Below are 27989 nucleotides of genomic sequence, written 5' to 3'. Positions count from 1 at the left end.
AAAGGTCAAGGAATGGGCCTTGAATAGCCCTAATGTCCCTGAAACAGTCTATTGTACGGCTATTGTCTCTACATGTAAAGGAACCCTTCTTGACCCTATTCTGTACTTTTCTCTTTTTCTTGCCTCTGGAGTTTCCCAAGTGAATAACTCCACGCTACCTTGTCCCAAGACCGGAGTCTACCGCCTTTAAGCTTTAACAACAAGAGAGTTCACCCATGTTTCTTGAATTCCTACTATGTGCCAGGCATCACACTCGGTGCTAGGGGGATGGAGGTGAACAACACACATAGTTCACTTCTTTGTTGAGTCCACAGTCTAGTTTTCAACAGATTTTCCTTTGTGCTTTGGGATTTGGTAATCCAGAAGGCCAGGTTACTGCTTTCCATTTTCACATGTGGGGCTCAACTCCTCAGCCTCCCTCCTTCCGCAATCTTTTAAAGTTTGCCTCATAGGGTGACTTTCCCACTTTTCCCTTGGCTAATAATTGACATGACCTTTCTCTGGACTCTGATGGGTCTTTCTTGGTAGGCAATTGACAGGAATTAGGCACTATATTTTGTATACGAATGTGATATGCATGTTACACGGGTAACACAACATTTTCTAACTTCCTTCATTTAACTGTTGGCCATGCTTTCAAACACCCAAGAGTGAAACGAGCGCCTATCAAGCATGGTGCTTGGTACTGAGGATACTGTGGTCTGGGGTGTATGTTAGGGGATGGAAGATAAAGAATCCAGAAGTCACATAAATCAATGTGTACCTATAAACAGAGACGAGAGTTATGAAGAAACATACAGGGTGCCTAAGGGTATAGAAACGGAACCTGAATCTAGTCTGGAAGCTTTAGGAAACAGTTCCCTCAGGAAGTGACATTTGGCCCGAGATCTGAATGATTAGTGGAAATAGGTGAAGAAGAGTATGAGGAAGAACATTCCAGGCAGAGTAAAGTGCAAAGGTCCTGAGGTAGAAGGAACCAGTGCCCTCCAGAAGAATTGCAGGGAGGCCAATGAGGCTACAAACCAGAGAATAAGGTTGTGTGAGATGAGGACTCCAGCTGCCAGGTAAGGATTCTAGTCTTTATTCTCCAGAAGCACATGAAACAAAAATCTACAAAAGAGCTAAGAGGGGCACCTTGGTGGCTCAGTGGGTTAAGCCTCTGCCTTTGGCTCGGGTCATGATCTCAGGGTCCTGGGATCAAGCCCCACATCAGGCTCTCTGCTCAGTGGGGAGCCTGCTTCCCCCCTCCCTCTGCCTGCCTCTCTGCCTTACTTGTGATCTCTCAAATAATAAAATCTTAAAAAAACAGAACTATTTAATTTAAAAAAAAAAAGAGCTAAGAATGGCTGTTTTCCCCAGATTACTGATGCTGTTTGTACTTGTCTTAAAGGAGAATAGTAATGATGGCCTGAAGTGCTAGGAATTTTCCCAGTGTCCTGGCATGGTGTGGCTCTCTCTGCACTGGGGAGGCCCAGGACTCACCAGCCAGCCCCAGCCCTGCAGCCCTCCAGGCAAGGGATGGCCCCTGCTCACGTGAACCGGAGGAGCGGGGTGGAGGGTGGGTGGAGTGCTTTGCCTGAGGTATCAGCTCTGCAGTGACATCTGGAACAGCCCCAAGACTTTTCGCTCTTGTTCCTAGATAACTCTATCATGTACGCCCCCCCCCCTTTAAAGGCCTGCTCACCCTACCACCCTTCTTGTACAGCTGTTCTTCCCACCCAATCTGGGGAAGGCCCCTGGATAAGAACTCTTGATTACCCAGAACCTGGGGTTCTGACCTGCTGAGTTCCGACCTCAGCACTGTCTAGAACCATGTATATTTACATACCCTTCATAGCTTTGCATTGGTATTACTGGAAGTCCTGGGAGAAAAGGGTCGTGATGGTTGGATGGTTAGCCTTTAGGAAGGCCTCTCCTTCTTTCTTGGACTATTTTTGGGAGAATGTGGTTTGGTGTAGTGACATCTACTGGCAAAGCAAGGCAGGTAAGCTGATGACCAGATAGATGCCTACTTATCCTGAAGTAATTTCTAGACTAGTAAAAAACAAACAAACAAACAAACAAAAAACAATTATCTGAAGCCCCTGATATTGGTTAGAGCAAGGCTAAGAAGCCCACAGTTGTGGGTTTGGACCATATAGGTGTGGGTTTGCCTTAAACACAGAAATGTTTTTCCTAGTTGCAGCTTGCCTCCCTAACTTTGGCCAGTTGGTTCATGTTTGGCTACAGTTAGTCACAAGGGAGACTGGGTAAGCATGTGTATATGACTCAGAGGGACCCATTCCTAGCCCCCATTCCTGGGAAAGCATCTCCCAACAAAATAAAAAGACCCACAGTTTACAAATGGCAAAATTTGGGGTCATTTTTCATCCTCCCGAAGCTTGATTGGTTTGGGAATTTTTTTCCCCCTTCCTGGGACTCGGTTTCTCCTAGGTCACTGGGAAAATGCTGTTTACATAACCGTCTTCAATGTTCCTGTAATGGGCAAGACTACTTTTATTTATTTATTTATTTATTTTAAAGATTTTATTTATTTATTTGACAGAGAGGGATCACAAGTAGGCAGAGAGGCAGGCAGAGAGGAAGAAGGCTCCCTGCCAAGCAGAGAGCCCGATGTGGGACTCGATCCCAGGACCCTGAGATCATGATCCAAGCCGAAGGGAGAGGGGCTTAACCCACTGAGCCACCCAGGTGCCCCAAGGCAAGAGTACTTTTTTTTTTTTTAAGATTTTATTTATTTATTTGATAGAGATCACAAGTAGGCAGAGAGGCAGGCAGAGAGAGAGAGAGGGAAGCAGGCTCCCTGCTGAGCAGAGAGCCCAATGCGGGGCTCGATCCCAGGACCCTGGGATCATGACCTTAGCTGAAGGCAGAGGCTTTAAACCACTGAGCCACCCAGGTGCCCCAAGGCAAGAGTACTTTTAAAGCGGCCCCTTGTCGCTTGCTGAGGTAAAAATGGAGACTGCCTCCTCACGGCTTTCATGCCTGTCACCTCCACACTCCATTCAAGCAGCCCTTCTCTCTCAGTAGCCTGCACACTTGACTAGGAACTTACCCCTAGAGGTCACAAGCAAGCCAGAGGTAAACAGTGAGGAGAAAACACTAGGGCAAGAATTACAAAGCAAAGGTTCTGCGTTCTTAATAACACTGATTCCATAACCAACTGGGGCTCACACAAAGCATCTGCCTATCTATTTATCCATCCATCCATCCACCTGACCCTTGTTCAGACTCAAAAAGAAAATCCTCAAGACCCCAGCAGAGAAAGGGGTAATGAGTAGGATTCCATGGAAGAGGAAACAGAACTAGTAAAGGAACACATGGGAGAGACGGAAGTAAATCCTTACCAGGAATCAAATCCCAAGTACATCAGAGGGAGGCACAGTTTTCATTTTGACTAAAATTGCAAGATCTTTTTCTTTTCTAAGATTTTATTTATTTACTTGACAGAGATACAGAGCACAAGTAGGCAGAGTGGCAGGCAGAGGGAGAGGGAGAAGCAGGCTCTCTGCTAGCCAGGGAGCCCAATGCGGGGCTCGATCCTAGGACCCTGGAATCATGACCTGAGCTGAAGGCAGAGGCTTAACCAACTGAGCCACCCAGGTGCCCAAGATCTTTTTTTTTTTTAAGATTTTTATTTTTAAGTAATCTCTACACCAAAGGTGGGGTTTGAACTCACAATCACAAGATCAAGCGTTGCACACTCTAGACTGAGCCAGCCAGGTGCCCCGAACTGCAAGATCTTATGAAGTGGTAACACTCACTTCTGGGAATAATGTCTTAAAATTGGCACCTCACATGATGATGGTGACACTTCACATTTGGGCAAGTCTTTGGGGAAAGAGAAAAAGTGATACATACATAAGGGGTAGACATAAACACAGAAGAGAACTACAGAGGCATGCAGACGCTTGAGGCAGCGTTACCTGATGTAAAAGATCCTCAGTAATCCCACACAGGGGACTAAGCACATATGTCACAGTACCATAAGGTGACGTCACACAATGATCATAATTACAATTATGAAGACCATAGAGAAACATGGCGCATGTGGAGAATACGTAAATATGAAATTTCATGTAAACAATGGGTGCATCTATACAAAAATATGCACGATAATAAAATGTGTTCATGTGGTGAAAAATTGGAAAGGTCATCTGTGAAAAAGAAAACTAGCTGTGTGACAGCGGCGAGATTAAGGTCTTATTCTCTCACAACTTATTTAGTGTTGGGGTGCCTGGGTGGCTCAGTCCGATGGGCCTCTGTCTTCAGCTTAGTTCACGATCCCAGGGTCCTGGGATTGAGCCCCATGTCCGGCTCCCAGCTCAGCAGCTAGTCTGCTTCTTCCCCTCCCCCTCCTTTTACCCCTCCCCCTTGCTCATGCTCTCTCTCACTCCCTCAAAAATAAATAAAATCTTAAAAAAAAAAAAATACCCAAGCATCTTATTTACTGTATTTCTGTTGTGTTAATGTTTGAAAAGGTGGAGGGGTTAGCGCAGGTGAAAGTCATACTGTCCCAGCCCCCTCTATACACACTTGTCCTACATCTTCTGCTCCAGGAGGGGAAGGACCACATCTGCTTATCCATGGTTGCACTCAGCTCCCAGCCCAATCCTAGCACTTATCAGAGGTTCAGTAAATATTTGTTGAATGAATAAATGAAAGTGCCTGCAGTCCAGAAAGTCTTAACCCGGGATCACTGGGCATGTTCCATTCTGGGGAGTGAAGAAGAATTTGGTTTTGCTCAAAGAAAAAAAGGAAGGCAGGGCACCTGGCTGGCTCAGTCAGTACGGCAAGTAGCTCTTGATCTCGGGGTCATGAGTTCAAGCCCCACACCAGGCTTAGAGCTTACTTAAAATAAAATAAATTTAAAAAAAAATGAAGGCCCATCCATAAGAACAATTCCCCTGTCTTTTTGATAAGTGAATTTGGGCTTGGAGAACCCAGGGAGAGACAGTCTGCTAAAGCAAACCCAATTACCACCCAGGAACATATGTCGCCCTGAGGCCTTTGCTGCCATAACAACACTGTGTAACTATAACTACAGCCCTGGAGGGCTTTGGCCCTGTCAAATATGGAAAAGGATGTCTTTATCACACGCAGCCTTTGTGCGCAGACTGACTTCCCTAGGGAGCTTAGATCAGGGAAGGGAGGTAGATAAGTGGAGGAAGGGGGGAGGTGAAGGTCAGGAGAGGGAGAATTGCTATTGAATCAGGATTAGGGTGATTTTTTTTTTTTTTAAGCAATTCTCAAAATGTAGTTATTTGACTGTTTAGTTTTGGTGGTTATTTATAACCCCAGCTGCAGAGGCGGGGAGCTGTGCCTGAGCCTGCTGGGATCTGTCCCGTGTCTTCCCCGGGGGTGGGGTTGGGGGTGGGTGGTAGATAAGGGTGATGGAGAAACCAAATTCACAAGGCGCCAAGAAGGTAAGAGAAGTTCCAGGCCACCTCCAAAAGACTGAGACAGAAGTGACCCTTAGTGACTGTGCTGACTCCATGTTGAAGGCAGCTGTGAATGGAAAGAGTCTCCCAAAGGGCCAGAGACTAGGCCAACGCTTCTACTGAGAAGTCACGAGATTCGCCTGGCTATGCTAGCCACTCCCAAGGGTAAGGCAGTCTTCTCCACCTTATAGGTGGATGGCTAGATAGGACAGTGGTCTGCACACAAAGTAACTACCATCTCTAACCCCTCCTGGGCATATCCCTGGTCAAAAACAGGCTTCAAGGAGAGAGGGTGGCTGGTTCTGGGCAAGTCTTACCTAACCAGCCAAAACCTGGCAGTGGCCACTGCATTTACTGAGCCCTTGAAGAGGTCAGGCGGCCAGGGCGAAGCTGGAGATGGGGTTGGGGGGGTTGGGGGGGTGGGGGTAACTCAGCCAGGCTAGGCTCCCAACCTCCAGGAGCTCCCAGACCTCTGAAGCAAACAACAAACAACTCTACTTTGCATTTGAAATACCAAACGTACCATTTTACTAGCAAAGGGAGCATCTTATTTTATTTTTTAAGGATTTTATTTATTTGAGAGAGAGACACAGAGAGAGAGGGAACACAAGCAAGGAGAGTGGGAGAGGGAGAAGCAGGCTCCCCGCTAAGCAGGGAGCCTGATGCGGGACTCGATCCCAACACCCTGGGATCATGACCTGAGCCCAAGGCAGACGCTTAATGACTGAGCCACCCGGGCACCCCAAGGGGAGCATTTTAAAGGAAACTGAGGGATCGTTTAGGGAGCTTACAAATGGGACTGAAGAGACAAGATATAGATACAAGAAAGATAAGACAGCAAGAATGCACAAAAGATCAGCCCCACGCCCCCTGCCCAGTTCAGTTCCTCAACTCTGGATATGGTTATTTTTTGTTACAGAGGGATTCTCACTGGTCTCCCTGCCCCTCTAATGAGTCCCCCCTCACAGCTTGTAGAAAGAGATCTCTTAAGTGCTAGTGTGATCGTGGGACTACTCTGCTTAAAGGCCTTCAGAGATGTTCCATCACCTCCAGTCCAGGCTCCTCAGCAGAGCTTTGCCAAAACCATTCCTGCCTCTTCTCCGGCAAACCCCCCAATTCCACCCTGCCCTCAGTCAGTCAGTAACCACCGCATACTGTGCTGCTCTGTCCCTCTGCACTTTCCTGCACACTGCTGGCTCCCTTTGCACTGAAAGCCCCTCTTCTCCTTGCCTGCTGGCAAAGTTGTCTGTCCCATGAAACCCCATTCTTTCACCTATTCTAGAAACCCTTTCAATTACCCTCCAGACAAAACACTCTACTTCCTCCTCTGTACCAGGTCTGACCCTTGCTCGTCCTTCTATTTTTCCACAGTATTTGGGGACCATGAGATTACTGGCTTGGGGACACATGGGTGTTCTGCCCCTATTGGGTGTGGCCCAAAACCTGAGATAGAATTCCCGGGCTTATCACTCCATGTTTCTTGAGCTGAGGTGAGGTTGAACAGACAAAGGCAAACAATCGCTAGACCCGGTAAAGATATATTCACTAACAGTAGGATGTAAGTCATGGCTACGGTGACTGAACTATAAATATCACTAACGACAGCCATTTACAAAGTATTTACTGCAGCAGGAACTGTGCTAAATGCTTTACGACAGCTGTCTCCTTGAATCCTTACAATAACCTAGGAAGCAGCTGTCAGTGTCTCCATTTCACGGATAGGAAAACTGAGGCACGAATTAAAAAACCTGTCAGAGAGCAATGCAGACAGAAAGTGGCAGAGCTGAAAGCCAGTTCCTGATCTGACATCAGAGCCCTGGACTGGGTACTAGTAGAGCTATGACTAAAATAAATAGGAGTTCCTATTATCTGTTTGGAAAGGAGAAAGGGGAACAGAACATCAACCAAACTGTATAAACTGTATAACTATAGCAGTAAATGTAAAATAATGTATCACTATGCCCTACTACCTTAGAATGAATACATCAGGAAATACTTTTTTTTTTTTTTAATTAAGATTTACCTATCCATTTCAAGAGAGACAGACAGAGCTGAAGAGAGAGAGCCAGTGGTGGGGGCGGGTGGGGGGGGCAGAAGGAGAAAATCTTCATGCAGACTCCCTGCTGAGCTCCGAGTTTGGTAGGCTCTATTCTGGAATCCACCAGATCCTGACCTGAACTGAAACTAAGAGTCAGACACAGCCTTCTAAGATGCCAAGGCGCCCCAATCAGGAAAAGCTTTCTGAAGAAAGTAAATGTTCAAGAAAGACGTATCCAGGCAGGAAAAAAAAGCCTGTGTGAAAGTGTAAAGGCAGGAGAAACAGTGGAGCTGAGCAGCCTGTGAAGTCTGGTGGTGAGGCTGGGCCCGGGCAACTAGCCAAGTAACTTTGAAACCAACATCAGTTCCTGCTTCAGGAGCTAATTGCACCATGATGAAAATGTTCTTTAAAGTAAAGATTATATTTGATTAAAATAAAGAAAGGAAGGGGGAAAAAAAAAGCTTTTAGGGTTCCCTCTTCCCCATTCTAAATATAACTAGCTGTTCTACTTTCCTCTTAAGTACACGTTTTCCTTTTGATCATCTCTCTATCCTATTGATGTTAGTGTTTTTTCACCAGAGTGCACACTTTCCAAGGACAAGAACCATGTCTAAATGAAACTGTAAGTTCTTCGGCATCAGCTGTAGTGTTTGAGAATTCAGTGTAAGCGATTAACGCTGAACATCTGTAATGCTGGTATTTGTATGATGAATAGTCAAGTTAGGATAGGATCTTTTTTTTTTAAAGATATTTATTTATTTATTTATTTATTTGACAGAGAGGGAGAGAGATCACAAGCAGGCAGAGCGGTGGGCGGCATAGGTGGTGGGGGGAAGCAGGCTCCCTGCTGAGCAGAGAGCCCTATTCAGGGCCTGATCCCCAGACCCTGAGATCATGACCTGAGCCAGAGGCAGAGGCTCAATCCACTGAGCCACCCACGTGCCCCAATAAGATCTTATTCTAAAATACTAATTTCCAGGGAGGGATATTTCATCATCTTTGAGTGCCATCCATTCAGAGACTGTGGAACGGTAAACATGTTCTGATTGACTGGCAAGCATTTAGTGTGGGCGTAGCATGGTCTGGGCACACTATTAAGGATGACACACAAAACTGAGACAAGGTTTTAACACAAGATCTTCTTACCCTAGTCTGGGAGCCAAAGCATCCACGACTGACCTCAGGAACACACCAGGTAGTGCAAAATAACAGTAATAGTGGGAAATTAAATGCTGAAGAGATACAAGAGGAAGAAACGTGAGCCCTTTTCTAACAAGTTCTTATGTACAGTTCAACCTTAGGTAGGTTATTCAGAGGTATTTATATGAAACACTTAAAGCTAAATACTGAATACTGAAAGCTGCAGGTCTTACCACTAACCCAGAATATCCCAGAAAACAGCAGTGCGAAGGGTCTGGAACTTGAACTCTTCAGAGTCCTCTGTTTTTCTCATCAATCAGATAGATGTTGACTTTCTGCTGCTTTGTTCTTTAGCTTGGCTGGTGGGGGGAAAGTCAGGTGAAACTGGGGTCCAGGATTCTAACTTAATGACTCTGAAAGCATTTCCTCCAGCGAGGTTAAATCCTCAACGCCTGCTCTCCACTTCCCAGCTTTTTAAAAATGGCTTTTCTAGCCTGACATCCTTGACCAGCTTTTCCTTCCTCTCACAACCGATCCCATTATTATTATTGTTGTTGTTGTTATTTAAATACCCATTGCCTTTTTTAAAAAGCCAGCTTCACTAAGAATATTCCTTCCTCTTCTTCCCTCCCCCAACTCCGTGTTCAAGCATTTTGATTTCCAGAGATCACTTGGGCTAAATGGAGTTCACTGCTTCTCCAACTCTGCTACCGCGCCGGCACCCACCCCCATTCCCGCGGGCCACCCAGGGCTCTCAAACCCAGACAGAACGCGGGAAGGAGGTGGGCGCTCACCGTTGAGTGAAACTGGGGATTCTTTGGAGCTACAGCTTCTGGAGAATGGTTTTACCTCTTTCCGCGACGTGAACGGCTAACTTACTTGCTGTTCGCTAAGGGCAAGGACAATGTCTCCTCTACCACACAACGAACTTCCTGATGATGGACGCTACCCTTTAGTTCCTTTTACAAGCCCCATTCCCACCACTTTGAGATACAGAATGGCTTTCAAGATACAATTTCTTGTGCAAAATATCCCTTCCCAACTTCGAGTTTATACGATAAACAGAAATGTCCTTTAGCCAATTAGGCAACGAAGGGGTTAATCCTCAGCCACCTGATGGATTCTGGGGGTTTCCTTCCTCGACTTCAGATATTAAAACGACCGGGAAGGGAAATTTTGCCCAAGGTAAAAATGAGAACGGCTAACTTCAATTGTCAGGCTTCAGCCCCAAACAAGAATGGCTGCCCACGTCCACAAAAGGTACCAATCCCCTAACTAAAAATGGCTGGCCCGGATTTCTATAACTGTGCTACTCTCTGCCCAGTCCCAAAATGGCGCTCACTAGCCTCACCAGGAGGAGCGAACCTCCCAGCATCCTCTCTGGCCCTCAACGTCAGGTGACGCGAGCCCCAGCCGGAAGTGAAGGAAAAAGCGCCTCAGCCCGCGGCGCCTGCGCAGAAGGGTCTAGACGCTGTGAAGCAGGAGGCACTTGGGATCGTCCGCAGGATTGGGACTGCTACAGAGGCCGCCACGGAGCCCGCCGGAGCCACCGTTCCTACTGCTGCTGCTGCCGCTGCCCGAGTCGGAACTGTCGGGCCGCAGCCGCCGGCAATGCCGCGAAGGAAGGTGAGAGGAACGGGACAGAAGGGATGGCGGGTGTCTAAGGGCAGTCGATTGAGCAACGTGACGCAGTTGGCCACGCCTCACAGTGGTTGGGTTCCAACTTCCCGCTCCCCCGAACCTAGCTCAGCAGCCTTCTCTTCTGTCCATACCCAACAGAAAAATGTGGGCCCAATCCTGGCCTCGGCCTATGCTTGCAACTATTCCCGCCCTCTGCTTGCCTGGCTCGGAGGCGTTCTTCTCGTTAATTGGTCGCTGGAACGCCTAGAAGCGTATTGATTGGCTGGTGGCACCGCCCATTTGGGTCCAACGGTCACCTCCCCGCGTGCGGGGGCGGTGTCGGGGCCGGGCCCTCCGGCTCTGCGACTGGCTGTGGAGAACGATCCCTCCTCTCTTGATTGGCTAGGCTTGGCAGTCTGTCCCGTGGGGGCGCGGTGTAGCAGTAGCGCCATTGGGTGGCACGAATCCCCGCCCTTCCGGCCGGTGATGCTGATAGGTGCATAGGCGGGGTTTTGGAGCATCCTTCCTTTCCAGGCGGGGGGCACAACAAAGCAGAGGACTGGGTGGTTGGGAACCAGCGCCCACTCCCTAGGGATCCCACTCAGGCCTGTTGCATCTAAGCTGTAATTTTTCCTTATTTGCCCAATTGGACAGCGGACAGAAAATGCATTCCAAAAGGCTAAAACTTGTCAGAGTTAGATAGGATTTGTAAGGTCACCCAGTGACACCCCCATTCCTTTTCTTTGCAGCTGAACAAACAGAGACGTAATGGAGTGCCCCAAGCCATTCCCATTAGGCAATAATGGAGACAGGACTACAAAGAAAATCTAATTCAATTCAACACATGTTTATTAACTACTCGCTACTGTGTTAGTTGCTGGAGATTCACGAATTAATTAGACATGATCCCTGGCTTAAGGAGATCACAGTCAGATGGGGGAAAACAGACATATAAATAACTAGAAGGAGCTAGTAAATTCTCTACTCGGAGGTATATGCTAAGTATTGTGGGAGGGAAGTGAGGGAGCAATTAAGTCTGCTGTGGAGTAAGATGGGGAGTAGATGGTGAAAGCTAGAGAGGAGAGCTGAATTCCAGAGTCAGACCAGAAGGGAATGGTCAGGGATTCGAGTATCTAGGTAATGGACTAGACGACCTTTAAGACTCCCTCTTCATCCTGTGGAATTTCTGTGACTGGAGCCTCTGCTCATTTCTGGGCAGATTACGCTTGAAATATTTAGAAAGCTGTGTGGTATTCTTGCTCATTTCTGCAGAAATCTTTCTTTTCACAGAGGTTTTCAAACATTTGTACCTTTTGTTTTCTCCTAAAATGGCCTACAGTCATAGGCAGTATTTATGTTAAGGCTCACCAAATGCTGGAATAGTACTGGTGCCTTGGAATAGGTCCATAGTCCCTTTTCTGCAGTTCCCAAATACAAAGAGCTTTTGAAAATTTAAGTGTTTTTAGTAACTTATTTGGTTAGCAAAACCTGTCTTAAACTATCCTGAGCCTACTTACAGTTTCTGTGTGTCTCATTGGGTGATTGTTTATATATTCTGCTGTAGAAATATTAATGTGTTTGATGATGGGTGTTTCTTGCGGGATATATGCAAAATGTTCCCTTTCCAAAAAGTTACGAATTTCAGACACAACTGGCCCTAAGGGTTTTGAATAAAAAAAAAAGAGGGGGCTTCTAGCTTGAAGTTTTGTAGGGTTTTCTAAGCAAATACTCTTCCCCTTTCTGGCTTAGGGAAGGGTATAGTGTTAATGTTCAATCGTTAAAAATTGTCTGTATGACTAGTCATGCTTCACGAAGCTAATAATTGACAAATAATTATTAATTGAAGAGATGATAAAAATTTCTGTTCTTAAATATCTACAAGTCTTCATGTGCAAGCTACTTTTTTTTTTTTAAGCACATTTGGTACATGTGGAGAAACTTCATAGGTAGATAACATAAGAAAGAAGAATTTTAGTTTTTTTCTTTAAGTTCTCTTGGGATCAGAGTTGTGGATCATGATATTTAGAAATAGTATGGTTTAAAAAAACATGATGGCCTTTCGTGGAGACTTTGAACAAAAGCTACTCTAAAGTTAAAAGGAGACTAGTACTGATATTTTTCCTACCACCATGGACTTTAAGTGCCTAGTACTGTCGGCCAGACCATTTTGAATTGGTACTTTTATTTCCAGTTTGTAGTGCTGACCGATAAATGGCCTTGTGTCAGAATTAGTGTTAATGAAGTAAGAATGCTCTCTTTCATTCATTTAAGAAAAGTGCATTATTTGTAGGTTGTTCCGTTTAAATGCCTTAAGTAAAGGGAATTTGGCAATGGAATCCTTCCTTCGTGTTTTCGGGATCATGGTTCATTTTATTTCCAGTGTTAACACAAACCCACAGAATAATTGCTTCTGTGCTAATGTCTGGATCTATGGTGTTACAGAGGAATGCAGGCAGTAGTTCAGATGGAACCGAAGATTCCGATTTTTCTACAGATCTCGAGCACACAGACAGTTCAGAGAGTGATGGCACATCCCGGCGATCTGCCCGAGTTACTCGCTCTTCAGCCCGGCTGAGCCAGAGTTCCCAAGGTATAAGAATTCATTCTTCCTGACCGTACCTCACAGCCTGCTCACTGGTCATCATATTACTGTGTTAATATGGAAACTGGTCCCTTGGCTTGGTGTAGGTGACAGAATCTGGTAAAATGCAGAGTGAATGACTGTAGAAGTATCAGGTCTTTAAAAAATCATTCTGTTGGGGGTATTGTCTAATCTGTAGACCCAAAGGAACTATGTCTGATGTAATGGCTGTGTGACACATGGATGTCTTAAGTTGCTTCACTTTTTTTTGGACTACAGCTTTTCCATCAGTAAAATGGGAATGCCGTCTCTTCACTTCCTGTTGGAATGGTTTAGACTTAGGGCCTTAGAATAGTCTCTTGAACTTGTTTTTTGAGGAGGTTCAGTACTTCTCCTTACTTCCAAAACTTATATTTAATTCTGTAATGTAGTCAGACGCAATTATTAGATATAATTAGTTACACCCAACTGTCAGTGTTAAATACCTAGAATTTCGCTTTGGTTGTACAGAATGGAAAATCTCTGTGTTGGAAGGTAGTTTGAAGGCTCTCTTGTGCAATTGAGTTGTCTCAGCTTAGATTTGGAGGGTACCCCTGAATCCCTCCTGGTTCTGCTCTGGGATTCTCTGGGGAGGGAAGAAGGTTGCAGTTAATGCACAAAGCTGGTAATCAGTAGGTGATAACAGATTAAGGGGAAGGGGGGAAACTGTAATAGGCTTCAAGCACTTAACTAGTACCCATTTGGTCACTGCTTCATGAGCACATTGCAAAATAGAGAAAAAACGGTTTTTCAAGCAAGAAAACGGGAACATTCTCCACAGGTGTTCTTTATTTTATTTTTGAATTTAACGTTTCAGTTGAAGTCACGCTGTTGTCTCTTGAGTCTCAGTTTGTGTTTATTTTTTGAGCACAGTGGGAATAGCGATAAATGACTGCTGTAATTCAGATACTATGCTGTGTACTGGAATGCCGTGATAGAAAAATCAGAGTTCCTGCCCGTAAGGTGCTCACAGTTTAGTGCAAGATACAGAAATGTCAGTCGATCATGGTCATGCATTGTGGTAAGGGCTCTGAGAGGTTGGCATAGCATATTTTGGAAGCTCAGAGATGGGGCCGGCAATTTGGGACAGGTCTCCAAGGTGGATCCTAAAGGATCTAATAGGACTTTACAAGTTGAAAGATGGGAAAATGTTATTCTAGGCAGAGGAAACAGTATATGCAAAGAAGGGGTTATAATATTCTTACAGAGTGTAATTGGTCATTGCCCCGGGCACCTAAAAGTTGTAAATATTCAAAACAGCTAGGAAATACCTGGGCCCTGGGTCTCTTCCTAGTTGTTATACATCATAACCGGGGACTTGCACAACTCCCAGGGGCATCGTTCACAATGTAGTCTATGTAAGGTGGCCTTCTCAAAAGCAAAATGTAGGCTCTGTTATGAATTGAGCCTTCTCGAGGTATGCAAGCTGATAGCCTAGCTCTGTGTTGAATTCTTTTACTGAAAAGCTTGAGAATTTTAGTTTTGTTCTTAGGAGAACCTGTGAGATTTACATATCACCTTAAAGATCTTTTGTCATCTAAAATATGGTTTAATCTCAGCTTTGAATCTTTCTCTAGTTCTTTTTTTTTTTTTTTTTTTTTAAGATTTTATTTATTTATCTTGACAGAGAGAGACACAGCAAGAGAGGGAACACAAGCAGTGGGAGTGGTAGAGTGAGAAGCAGGCTCTCCACTGAGCAGGGAGCCTGACGCGGTGCTCAATCCAGGACCCTGGGATCATGACCTGAGCTGAAGGCAGACATTTTACAACTGAGCCACCCAGGCACCCCTCTCTAGTTCTTTTTAAATTATCATCAAATTAGAGATGTAACGAGGCTGCCAGGTGCTTCAGAATAGGTTTCGGTATCTTAAAAAATTCCAAAACCATGTTCTTGGCCTCACTTTTTGTAAACCTATTACGACTTTGCTTCAGAGTATCAGCATGATCAGGAAGAACACAAGAGATCCCTAAAGAAAGGAAATATTTGTATATTGTTATACCTTTAGTAGTAAATAAAATATGTGTTTTTTGGTGGGTTGGACTAAGGGAAGAAAGAGAGGATGCAGCTAATATTTAGAAAGTACTAGACTAGGTACCAGGGATCATATTCGATGAAATTTATATGAAGTATCTCACTTCTTACAGTAAACATGAGGAATGTGCAGCTAGTGTTTTACCTTTTTTATAGATCAAGGAAAAGGCTTGAAGGAGGTGAACTTGCCCAAGATGCTATAGCTAGGCGGTATGGTAGAGTGGCATGGAATGGGAGTCAGTCTTGATTCCAGAACCTAAACTGTTAATTCTATACTGTATTGCACCTCTACTTCTGATCTAGGTTCTTTAGCTTATACTTTATTTAATAGGATAGATATGTTAACTATTTGTTAGATTTTGTGAAGTATGAAGAGGAGGGCATGCATGCTAATAAATCATATGGATAAGAAAACAAATTTTCTTCTTTTCTCTTTAAATTATTATCTTTAATATTGGGGATCAGATTCCAGTCCTGTTCGAAATTTGCAATCTTTTGGCACTGAGGAGCCTGCTTATTCTACCAGAAGAGTGACCCGTAGTCAGCAGCAGCCTACCCCGGTGACTCCGAAAAAATACCCTCTTCGGCAGACTCGTTCGTCTGGCTCAGAAACTGAGCAAGTGGTTGACTTTTCAGATAGAGGTGAGTGAATATAGGATCATTTGGTCAATTACAGAGAGGATCTCATCAATTCCCTCTTAAGGAAGGCTTGAGGCCACTGCAGGTAGATGCCCAAGACTGACAATATTCAGCTAGGTAAATGCAGTTTGCCTGATTCCTTTCTTGAATGTGTCACTGAGGACAGTTCTGTACTAGAGTACTCTTAAAGTCTAGAGTAACACATAAATTAGATGGAACCCATAATAGGCAAAAGGGACTGGAGACCTTTTACCCATAGATGAAGAAAGCTTGCACCAGATTTTCCTCTAGTCATGCTTGTCAGTCCACTTACCTCTGAATTTCTGAGGAGGAGTGACCTTGGAAATGGGGGTTGTGAGCTGTTGAGATAGTGATTCACCAGCCCAAATCAGATGCCTTAGAGCATGGGTTATAGACTGGGGCTTCCAGCCTGCCAACATGCTCTGTTGGTTTGCTTGCATAGTGTTTACCTTTTTTTATTTTTATTTTTAAAGATTCATTTATTTATTTTATAGAGAGAGAGTGGGGAAGCAGAGGGGGAGGGAGAGCAACAAGCAGACTCTCCAGGCTTGATCTCAGGATTCCCAAGGTCACAACCTGTGTTGAAACTAAGAGACACTTAACTGACTGTGCCACTCAGGTGCCCAAGTGTTTACATGTTTAAAAGTTTGTTGCCAGCATTTGGAAATACAGAATTTCATAAAAAATGAAGAAAACCTGGGTTACTAGTTTCTTTTAAAAACTGGAAAGCTCTGGGACGCCTGGGTGGCTCAGTAGGTTAAAGCCTCTGCCTTCAGCTCAGGTCATGATCCTAGGGTCCTGGGATCGAGCCCCACATCGGGCTCTCTGCTCAGCAGGGAAGCCTGCTTCCTCCTCTCTCTATACCTACTTGTTATCTTTGTCAAATAAATAAATAAAATCTTAAAAAACAAAACAAAACAAATAAATCCTGGAAAGTTCTGAGAACATGAGATGGTCTTTCACTCACCGTATTGACTGAATTGGAAGATTGGTGTTTTCTTCTTCTTCTTTTTTTTTTTTCTAATTTATTTATTTTCAGAAAAACAGTATTCATTATTTTTTCACCACACCCAGTGCTCCATGCAAGCCGTGCCCTCTATAATACCCACCACCTGGTACCCCAACCTCCCCCCCCCGCCACTTCAAACCCCTCAGATTGTTTTTCTGAGTCCATAGTCTCTCATGGTTCACCTCCCCTTCCAATTTACCCAAAAGCACATACCCTCCCCAATGTCCATAACCCTACCCCCCTTCTCCCAACCCCCCTCCCCCTCCTTTTTTTTTTTTTTTTAAGGTTTTATTTATTTATTTGACAGAGAGAGACACAGCGAGAGAGGGAACACAAGTGAGGGGAGTGGGAGAGAGAGAAGCAGACTTCCCACTAAGCAGGGAGCCTGATGTGGGGCTCGATCTCTGGACCCTGGGATCATGACCTGAGCCAAAGGCAGACGCTTAATGACTGAGCCACCCAGGTGCCCCAGTAGTTGTCTTGAGGTGGACAGTCAGCTCTCGATTTGGCCTTGCTCAGCCCTTGTACGCATTTGGCATACAACCCATGATTTATAATCTGAATTGTTAGATTACTAACAGGTTAGCTTGGGAGTCAAGTTCATTCACACACTCACACCAAGTATGTCATCCAGAAGGACACCCATTTTTATTAATCTTCCATCCTGTGTGTTTCCTGGGAGGAAAGTTAGATGGTCATTTTATTTTAAAGATTTTATTCATTTATTTGAGAGGGGGAGGGAGAGACCACACAAGTGGTAGTGAGGGGTAGAGGGAGAGGGGGAAGCGGACTCGTCCCTGAGCAGGGAGCCCGAAGTGGGGCTCAACCCCAGACCCCTGGGATCATGACCTGAACCAAAGGCAGACACTTAACCAACTGAGCCACCCAGGCACCCTATGGATGGTTATTTTATTTTATTCTATTATTTTTTTTTTAAAAAGATTTTATTTATTTATTTGACAGACAGAGATCACAAGTTAGCAGAGAGACAGGCAGAGAGAGAGGAAGGGAAGCAGGCTCCCAGCCAAGCAGAGAGCCCGATGCAGGCTCAGGATCCCAGGATCGAGGGATCATGACCTGAGCCAAAAGCAGAGGCTATATTTAACCCACTGAGCCACCCAGGCACCCCTGGATGGTCATTTTATTTTATTATTATTATTTTTAAAAGATTTTATTTATTTATTTGACAGAGATCACAAGTAGGCAGAGAAGCAGGCAGAGGAGAGGAGGAAGCAGGCTCCCTGCTGAGCAGAGAGCCCCATTCAGGGCTCGATTCCAGGACCCTAAGATCATGACCTGAGCCAAAGGCAGAGGCTTAACCCACTGAGCCACCCAGGTGCCCCATGGATGGTCATTTTATTTTTTATATATGTATATTTTTAAAGATTTTATTTATTTATTTGACAGATACAGATCACAAGTAGACAGGCAGGCAGAGAGGAGGAAGCAGGCTCCCTACTGAGCAGAGAGCTCAATGCGGATCTGGTTCCCAGGACCCTGGGATCATGACCTGAGCCAAAGGCAGAGGCTTTAACCCACTAAGCCACACAGGCGCCCTGGATAGTCATTTTATTTTATTTTTTTTTAAAGATTTTATTTATTTATTTGACAGACAGAGATCACAAGTAGGCAGAGAGGTAGGCAGAGAGAGAGAGGAGGAAGCAGGCTCCCCGCTGAGCAGAGAGCCAGATGTGGGGCTCGATCTCAGGACTCTGAGATCATGACCTGAGCTGAAGGCAGAGGCTTTAACCCACTGAGCCACCCAGGCGCCCCTGGATGGTCATTTTAAAGAAATATTTCTTCTGTCCAGTTTTGATTACCCATGATGGGGGGCTTACGAGAAACACAGATAAGTGAAATGTACTAGGATAAATCCCAAACTGAATTTTACTCAGAATGTAAAGTCGCACAAAGTAATGATGTTAGTTTCTTTTCATGTTCCTTGTAGCTTTACAGCAGATAAGTGACTAAAAGTTACTGGTTAAATGATAGAGGATCTGGGAAGCCCATAAACTCTTCTAAATAGTAAACCTCTAAATAAAAGAACCCCACTTATGAGCTTCTACCAATTGCTTTTGCTTTAGAAACTAAAAATACAGCTGATCATGATGAGTCTCCACCTCGAACTCCAACTGGAAATGCCCCTTCTTCTGAGTCTGATATAGACATCTCCAGCCCCAACGTGTCTCATGATGAGAGCATTGCCAAGGACATGTCCCTGAAGGACTCAGGCAGCGATCTCTCTCATCGCCCCAAGCGCCGTCGCTTCCACGAAAGCTACAATTTCAATATGAAGTGTCCTACTCCAGGCTGTAACTCTCTAGGTGAGTGTGACTGGCTTCATAACAAGTGTGTTCCATGGTTCTCGCCCTCTGGAATTAGGATCATGAGGAGATGTTCTGTGTTCTCCTGTGATCTAGCTTCTTGGGTTCTTTGGTGGCGCTGAGAGCATCACTGAGTTGCCCACTCGAGTAGAGTATTTTTGCTTCTTGGTTGCAAGGACTAGAAGTGTGATGCACCAATCAGTTTCCTGCGAGTTTCTCCCTGCGAAAAGATTCCTCCTTTTTCCTGCAGATACAAAACGGAAGACCGGTTGTGTCTAAATGGCTCATTGTGTGGTGCACAGTTCGTGCTTCATGAGGAGTGTAACTAATGCAAAGTACTGCTTGTGTGGCCAGAGCTGCTAAGAAAATGAGAAAAACAGAGTTCTTATTGCGTGGTCGTGAACGTAAAAGGGCGCAGATGAGATGCTGGACTTTTGTGACTTCAGTGGTTTTAGGCTTTGTATACTTGATAAGTATAAACCAGACAAGTATCTCTTCTCAGATAGAAGAATATCTCAGTGTTTTCTTATGACCTTTACCTCTACTGGCAGATTCTTATAATTGTTTAAACCAGTGGTCCTTAAGGTGAGCTTCTGTGCAGACATTGGGATTAAGCTTTCGTTTAGAGCTGGAAGGCGCTGATGGAGTTTATAGACTTTTCTCCACTGGGTCTACCTCTCAAATTTGTGAACTTTTCAGCAGGGCTATCAGGTTCCAAAAAAAGGTAGAACAGAGTAAGCTGTTGCTTTACAGGCCCACAGTATGTTTTCCCTAGCATTTAATGTATTTGGATCTTTTCCTGGTCTTAGCACCAGTATCTCTGATAATCTCAACTCCTCAGAATGCCTAGAGCATAAGTTCCTCTGAACATCACACCAGTCATCACTTGAAGAAGCTAATCATTTTAGCCTAAATGAGTTTCTTGGGTAAATGGTGGAAAAACTAAGCATAGACATCATCATGTAAACACTGGTATTTGAGTGCTAGCTAATGCTTCAAGAGGGTGAGGGGATCTACTCGCCAGATGGCAGAGACTCAGGCCCTACTTGTCACTCTCCCTGCTTCCCTAAATTGTCACTTTCATGTGCTCTGTTTGCCACATGCCAGACACTGTTTTAGGTTCTGGGGGTGTAGCTGGGAACATGTCCAAGTTTCTACCCTCTGGAGCTTATAGTCTTAACTGGGGAAGGCAAACCAGGTTGATATGTAATACGTCAACTAGAGATATTTCCTTGAAGGAAAATTAGGGAGTGCTGAGAGGGTAAGGTATTGTGCATATATACAGACACACACACACACACACACACAGATAGACACACTCATTCACTCTCACAGCCAAGTGCTAAGGCTGTGGGGCAAGAGAATGTTTAAGCAGTTTGAGACACACTTACGGGCCAGTATGCCTAGGGCAGAGCAACCAGAATGGGCACAAGGAGACGAGGTCAGAGTCGGGCCTAACTGTATGTTATTTATTCTCAGTACTTAACCCCCCTTAGTGGGGTAGATGAGAGGATATGTGTAAATCTGTTGCATCAGAGGAAAGTTTACTTTGACTTTTGGTGTTAATGTACTGGCAAAGTTTGAAAAGTACGAACCTGAGCTTCCAAAATTATTTTTGATCAGGGGGTACCTGGCTGGCTCAGTGGAGCCTGTGACTCTTCATCTTGGCATTCTGAGTTCGAGTCCCATGTTGGACATAGAGATTAATTTAAAAAAATTGCTGAAATTATTTTTGATCCTGTCCTACTCTTTATGTTCAGCAAAATAATATCATTAATTTTTTAAAATAATTTTGGTATAAAAGTAGTCTGTGCTCGTGAAAACTTAAAACCCTGCAAGAGCCTTGAAATGCATAAAGGTTTCCTTCACTCATATCCCTGGATATAAAACTATTCTTGGTATTTTTTTTTTTTTAAAGATTTTATTTATTTGACAGAGTGAGAGGGATCACAAGTAGGCAGAGAGGCAGGCAGAGAGATAGAGGGGGAAGCAAGGCTCCCTGCTGAGCAGAGAACCCAATTCAGGGCTCTATCCCAGGACCCCGAGATCATGACCTGAGCCAAAGGCAAGAGGCTCAACCCATTGAGCCACCCAGGCACCCCTCTTGTAGCTTTTTATGAATGCTTTCAGTAAGTTTGTGTGTACATGCGAGCACATACACATGTATATATACATATATTTCTATTTTGTTATCCACAAAAGGGAAAGTACGATCGTTTGGCATCTTGGATATTTTACCTTTCTCAGAGTTTCATCTGTTTAAAGAATACAGAGAGGGGCGCCTGGGTGGCTCAGTAGGTTAAAGCCTCTGCCTTCGGCTCAGGTCATGATCCCAGGGTTCTGGGATCGAGCCCCGCAATGGGCTCTCTGCTCCACAGGGAGCCTGCTTCCTCCTCTCTCTCTGCCTGCCTCTCTGTTTACTTGTGATCTCTGTCTGTCAAATAAGTAAATAAAATCTTTAAAAAAAATATTAAATAATACAGAGAATTCTATTATATTGATAGTTTATATAAATTTTTTACATTGTCCCGTATGGATTGATCTTGAGATTATTTCTCATTTTATTTATTTTGAATAATACTGGAGTGGATAGCCTTGTATGTGTGTATTTTGGTATCTTCCTAAGAAAACCTGTAGGAATAAATTTGTAGCAGTAGAACTGCTAGATCAATAGACTGGTTATCCTTTTTAACACTTTTGATATAGACACATTAGATCGGTTTCAGTTTATATATTCCAGAATAAGACATGACTTGAATAATTTACCCAGAAGTTATAGATGCATAATATCTTAGAAAGAAATACTTATAGAAGTATTTTTTTAAGAAATATTTATAGAAAGAAGGCTTTCTGTAGTATCGATGCTTTATGTTTTATACATGGTGTTTGATCACTGAGGGTAGTTTTTTCTGTGCAAGATAAATTGAATGGATCTCTAAAATCATATTTTTTAATAATACAGTCCTGGAGAAATGGCAGCCTGCATATCATATGTTAATTCCTCTCTCCCCCAGTACTTGGATTAATTTCATCCTGTAAAGCTTACTCCATAAATCATGTATGATTTTTTAAATGCCAATGTCTCCATTACCCAAAGGCTTTTTAAACCTGTTGGTTAAAGAGATGTGTAAAAAGGAAGTGACATTCAGTTCCCTGTGTGTTTCCCAAAGCCACATGAAAAATAGAAAAGTGAGGAGATGACCCTTTAGATAAAATGAGCTTTTTGTATTGTTATTTACTAACATTGTCCACTCATAAGAGTGCCTTGTGCTAACTTCCCATTTATTTATTACAGTGTTAGATTAATCTGTTTCAGGTATACAGTAGTGATTCGGCATTTCATATATGAACCAGTGCTCATCAACATAAGTGTACTCTTGATCCCCTTTATCTATTTTACCCCTTTCTCCCCTCCCTGCTTTGGCAGCCTCCAGTTTCCTGTATTTAAGAGTCGGGTTTTGTTTTTTTTCTTTGCTTTTTCCTTTGTTTTGTTCCTTACATTCCACATATGAGTGACATCATATGATATTTGTCTTTCTCTGACTGACTTATTTCACTTAGCATAATACCCTCTAGGTCCATCCGTATCACAAATGGCAAGATCTCATTCTTTTTTGTGGCCAAGTAACACTCTGTGTGTGTGTGTGTGTGTGTGTGTGTGTGTAGAGAACACCTTTTTCTTTATCCATTTGTCTATGAATAGAGACCTGAGTTGCTTTTATATCTTGGCTATTGAAAATACTAACTGCCTATTTAAAAGTCTGATTACAGAAGAAGGCTGAATCTTTATAAATTTTTTTTTAAGATTATTTATTTATTTATTTGACAGACAGAGATCACAAGTAGGCAGAGAGGCAGGCAGAGAGAGAGGAGGAAGCAGGCTCCCCGCTGAGCAGAAAGCCCGATATGGGCCTCGATCCCAGGATCCTGGGATCATGACATGAGCCGAAGGCAGAGTCTTGAACCCACTGAGCCACCCAGGCACCAAAGAAGCCTGAATCTTTAAACAAAATCCAAGAAAATAAATATATTTAATCCCCCCGCCAAGAAAATAAATACATTTAATCTGGTTCAGAATTATCAAAATATGCTTATTTGTAGATTAGAAGAGTCCATTTTCTTTATTTTCCATAAGTTTCTTTTGATTATTGAGAACTCAGTTCAGATTGGATAGCATTGCATAATAGAAAAGAAGGAACACTTAGTATACATATAACTTGAAAATTTAGCATAGGAAAGTTAGATTTCACTGAAAGGAAATGTTCATTTTTTTGTTTCCTTTATTATAAATATATGGCTTTATGACTTTTCTGGAATTTGAGAAATACATTATCAGAAGAACAGAAGGAACTACAGTTGATACTGAACATATACAAGTATGTTCAAAGATTGCCAGATCCATCCTGTGGAAGAAAAGAATTTATTGTGGGCGCAAGTTATGGCCCGTCATTTACCTCTTTGGTGGATTCAATCTGTGATCAGATATATTTTGGATAAAAAAGATACAGCAAAATAACATGGTTGATGTACAGAAAACTATTGTTTGATGAGCTTAAATCTTTTATCTTGAGATTGAGTTTTTCCCTCTTTTAACAGGACATCTTACAGGAAAACACGAGAGACATTTCTCCATCTCAGGATGCCCGCTCTATCATAACCTCTCAGCAGATGAATGCAAGGTAATTGTAGTCATTACTTGATGTGTACTTACCCAGTGAGTGCTGCTGTAAGGTTTGCCAGGCACTTGGCTAAACCCTGGGGATCCAGTGTGAACAAAATAGGCAAGGTCCTTTTTCTTATATTCTAGTGGAGGAAAGATAATAAAAATACAGTTTAAAAAAAAATAGTTAAATGTAAAAGAATTCTAGGAGGTAATGAATGCTTTGAAGGGAATTAATAGGGAGATTATATATGGAATATTTGGAGTATCATCTTCTAGTGTCTCGATACTTTGCTTTGAAAATTGACTTCAGCGACTGCCAGGTACCTTTTCCATTAGGAACTAATTTGCATAAATATGTGATCTCAATATTTATGATTTAGGTTCTCTCCTCATGAATCTGTGAAGACATTTTGCTCTTTAAAGTTTTTCAGAATTATTTTCCTATTTCTCTGTTTCCGTGGAACATTTTCCCTTTTTGTTATTCTCAGTCATGCCTACTCTTGGCTAATTCTTGTTTTAAATTCTTGAAGACTTTCGTCCTAAGTAACCTTTGGGATTTGGGGTAATGGCTTTGGGGGAGAGCCCAGGATCCTCTTTTACATGTTCCTGTATGGGTTGCTGCTACCAAGGATGGAACTAATAATAGGGAAGCAAGAGTCGAAACGTTCTTAATTAAATGGTTTGCGTGGGTAGTATTTGGATAGGTTATCCAAGCTCATTGGATCAAAGTATTAACTGTCGTTCTTGTGGCTGTTATTTTCTGACAATGCCAAGGTCACAGATTTATTCCTGCCTGAGCCGGTTTCATCCTATGAAAAATTAGAATCCCTAGCCAACATTAGTTCTTTCTGAGTCAGGAATTTGGTTTCTTATTCACAACTAGACCACACCATGGGACATTTCTTGATGTGTTTACTCTTTCAGCAAAGTAGCATACTTTGAATGCTTATATGGATTTTAAGGTTAATGAAAACGTTCTTATTTTTCTTCATTCCAAATCTCTTGTGTAAGGAAGGTCATTTCTTTTGCTCCATGTAAGAGCGAGTGGTAGGTCTTCCCATTATCTTGCCATTTGCCTGAGACCTGATCAAGACAGGAACAGCTCGGCCAACATCTGCATCAGACGCCGACAAGGCACTAGGTCTTTCTTTCTCTGAAATGAACAATGATCTCTTTTTGAGAGTTGTCCTCTGCCTCTTGTCTTTAAGTATCATGATGGGATACTGTGGATGGTCTCACATAGAAGTCTTCCTGAAGTACAACTTGTAAATTGTTGGCTTGTGGTAATGTGAACAAGTTAAGCAATTTATTTTTAAAAAAGAGGAAGAAAGAATTCAGTTTGGGGAAGAAAATTCTGAAAAAAAAAAAAGGAAAGCATTTCTTGAGTCTTTCCTTTGTTATGCTTTCTTCTTCACGAGAGCAGTGAGGCTCCACATAATCCATCTCTACTGCTGGAACCTGGTGGCTCTGGGGAATTTCTGAAAGATCTATATTTTTATTAACATTTAGAATCCCAAGTGGAAAAATTAGACTAATTCCTGCATTTACTGAAAGCTCTGTAATTTTTAATTTACTTGCATATATGTGATTACCCTTGAGTTTCCTGGTAAATGTTTGCAGTCAAGGATATTGCCATTTTCATTCCGTTACAGATTGCCATGACTACATACCGTGACAGGTATCTGAGGATTCTCTGAATGAGATAAAAAGACTGCGTTCAATGAGCTGACTTTCTCATGGGGGGAGGCAAAGCACATACAGATGAATAAGTAGAGAAGAATTTCATGCAGTAATAAATGCTGTGAGAAACAACAAAAAAAGATAGAGTGGCTGTTTTGGGGGTGATGGCTGTTTTGGGGGGGGTGACGGGTATGGCACTGCTTTTGCGCAGGTCGTTAAGGAAGACCTTCCAGAGGAGTTGGCGTTTGACCTGAGTCGTGGCTGAGGGCAAAGAGACTGTTGTGTCCGGATCTAGGAGAAGAGTTGTAGGTGGAAGGATGGGCAGGCACAGAGGCTGTGATGTGAGGTAGAGATCAGCTGCTGGGTTGGAGGGGCCAGAAGTAGGCCAGTGTGACTGGCGCATAATGGGAAATGAGGAAGGAGGATCCAGATCCCAAAAGACCTGTAGGCCTTGGCACAAGGAGTGTGTCTTTAATGTGATGACGATGGGAAGCACTTGGAGGGCTTTCAGCAGAGGTGTAATATAATTTCCTAAATGCTTTTTAAAAATCACAACTGTTGTGTGTGGAGAGTGGACTGGTCGGAGGCAAGAGTTTGATGCAGGCCAACTAGTTGGAAGGGTGCTCCAAGGCTCAGGCAGTGGCTGGTGGCCCGGACTAGCGTCATCTCCTCGGAGATAGTAGGAGCTGATCGGATTCAGGATGTATCTCGGAAGCAGCCTGATAGACTTGCTGATGGATGTCATGAGGAGAGAGAAAGAGAAGCAGCAAGGACGACCTTCAAGTTTTTGACCCGATGAGTTGTTTAGAAAGTGTTACTGTCTGTCGACAGAGGGAATGTTTGGGAGTTGCAGATCTGTGGGAGAGTACCAGTCATCGTGTTTTGGCCGTGCTGAGTTTTGGTGTGAAGCGGGAACAGGCGGTTAGATGTGAGCCCTCACTTCCAGAAGGTGAAGCGGAAACTGTTGGAGAGCTGATGTGGTTTGCCTTAAGAACGCATAACTGCAGAGTTCAGTTTCCCTGGAGACTTGACCCCCCAGCTATCCACGTTTGCCTGTGCACATCTTCACCCCGTTCTTGCACTTGCTCACGGTTTCTTGTTTCTTACCCATTGTGCGGCGGGAAGGGTCCAGGCTCTGAGTCCCTAGACTTCTTTAAAATCTTCGCCTTGTCACCACGTAGCCCCGAGGAGTGCGCTTCTCTGATTCTCAGTTAGTGGCCGAGAAAGCAGACGGTGAAGCCTGCCTTCCTCGTTCTTGGAGAGATGGTGATAATAAACGTGAAGACCCTTTGAAAGTAAAACCGCAGCGTGAATTCAGGGGATTTCCATGATATTCTTATTCTTTTACATAAACCTAGTCTTAGAAGCAGGTGGATTTATTGACGTTGTTGATGGTTGCAGGTGAGAGCACAGAGCCGGGATAAGCAGATAGAAGAGAGAACGCTGTCCCACAGGCAAGATGACAACAGGCACGCAACCAGGCACCAGGTACGGGCCTCGCTCAAGCTCCGGCCGCTCGCAGCCTGGGGGCCAAGTCTTGGCTCTCCTCGGCCCAGGAGCGGGCGTTAGGTCTCTCCAAGTCTCTTGTTCCCCGTGGTATTTCTGAGTAACTCGTCTTAACTCGCCTTCAGTTGTACGCTCAGGAGCATATTTGCTTTCCAGATAGTAAAATTTCATGAAATGAGCACTTCTGCCTCATAAATGAAGAAATCATGGTGTTTATGAAAATACTGGTTATTGCACGCAATCCTGATTATTTCCGAGATGGCACTTGCTGCTCCATGTCGCATCTCCTTTTTAACCTTTTGTTACTTTCAAACCCCCTCGCTGTGCTGGCATGGTTCCAAGGTCGCCAGTGACTTGTGCTTATTAGCATTTGACACTTGGGGATGGTGTCATTTTTCTTCTACTTCTCTCTTGCCTTGGATTCCAAGATGCTGCTTGGCCCTAATCTTTCTGCTTCTCTGAATATTCCTGCTCATTGATGACGCTTAATTTCTTGTTCCTTCGTGACTGCCTTGGGTCTTTGCTCTTGCCGTTTTTCTGCCTAACTGTGCCAAGAAGGGATTGTATTTATCCTTCAAGGCCTTCAATCCCTGTACTTCTCAGCTGTTGTAGAAATTCTTCCCAGACCTCCTACCATTGAGGCAGTTCTTCCTTAGGTGTTCTGTTGTAATGTTCTCAGGATGCTGGTTTAGCCCTTGTCTTCATCTTCTATATACATAGCTCATCATGCGGTTGTCTGTTTTTGTGGTTAGATTATAGGTAGCTAGCAGAGGAAGCCTGGTGAGGAGGGAGAGGTTGGGATTTGGAGCGAAACAGATCTGGATTTGAATACTGTGATTCTGTGATACTAGCTGTGTGGTCTAGGACAGGTCAGCTACCCTCCTTAAACTTTATTTCCTTGTTCATAACAAGGAGTGAATAATAACTACGTAGTATGGTAGTCACCCACAAAATCCCCTTCCCTGGTACTTGGCAGGTAATAAGCTTGCCGTAAGTTGTAGCTGCTCTTATTTTCATGGTCTATCTGGGCTTCTAGTCTGACTCAGTTTAAAAGTCTTATTCATTCTTGTATCAGTGCTTGGAAAACAGTAAACATTCAAGAAATGCTTATTGAATTGACACATCTTTATTTTATTCTTGCTGCTTTGGTGGAGACATCCCTCCTTAATTTATGTTCTGTTTGGTTTAATACTAAAATAAGTACATTCCTGAAGCCATATTAACTGACTGTAACTGTGGTGGTCCGGGAACCCAGT

At 43.6% G+C, this 27989-nt stretch overlaps 2 protein-coding genes across 3 annotated transcripts in view; one reads left to right on the top strand and one right to left on the bottom strand.

Annotated features, from left to right (window-relative positions):
• Window positions 1–9991, bottom strand: part of FAM117A (family with sequence similarity 117 member A) — a 65599-nt gene extending 55608 nt beyond the window's left edge. The window contains exons 1-2 of the mRNA XM_044248734.1: window positions 9414–9991; window positions 8860–8978 (exon numbers count right to left, since the gene is read on the bottom strand). Of these exons, the coding sequence (XP_044104669.1) occupies window positions 8860–8932 (73 nt within the window). The 5' untranslated portion in view covers window positions 8933–8978; window positions 9414–9991. The remainder of the gene's footprint in view (window positions 1–8859; window positions 8979–9413) is intronic.
• A 51-nt stretch (window positions 9992–10042) lies between these two features.
• The window catches only part of KAT7 (lysine acetyltransferase 7), a 33973-nt gene continuing 16026 nt past the window's right edge, over window positions 10043–27989 (top strand). Inside the window, exons 1-6 of one of the 2 annotated variants that reach the window (XM_044248729.1) lie at window positions 10045–10245; window positions 12682–12829; window positions 15357–15533; window positions 18645–18884; window positions 23481–23563; window positions 26629–26715. In XM_044248729.1, coding sequence (XP_044104664.1) covers window positions 10231–10245; window positions 12682–12829; window positions 15357–15533; window positions 18645–18884; window positions 23481–23563; window positions 26629–26715 — 750 coding nt within the window. In that variant the 5' untranslated portion in view covers window positions 10045–10230. Of the gene's footprint in view, window positions 10246–12681; window positions 12830–15356; window positions 15534–18644; window positions 18885–23480; window positions 23564–26628; window positions 26716–27989 lie in introns of both variants that reach the window. The other variant, XM_044248730.1, reaches the window with a different exon arrangement.

Source organism: Neovison vison, chromosome 5, assembly GCF_020171115.1.
Source record: "Neovison vison isolate M4711 chromosome 5, ASM_NN_V1, whole genome shotgun sequence".
NCBI classification, from domain to species: Eukaryota; Metazoa; Chordata; class Mammalia; order Carnivora; family Mustelidae; genus Neogale; species Neogale vison.
The sequence above is the reverse complement of the archived record's forward strand: the minus strand, read 5'-3'. Positions and strand labels throughout refer to the sequence as shown.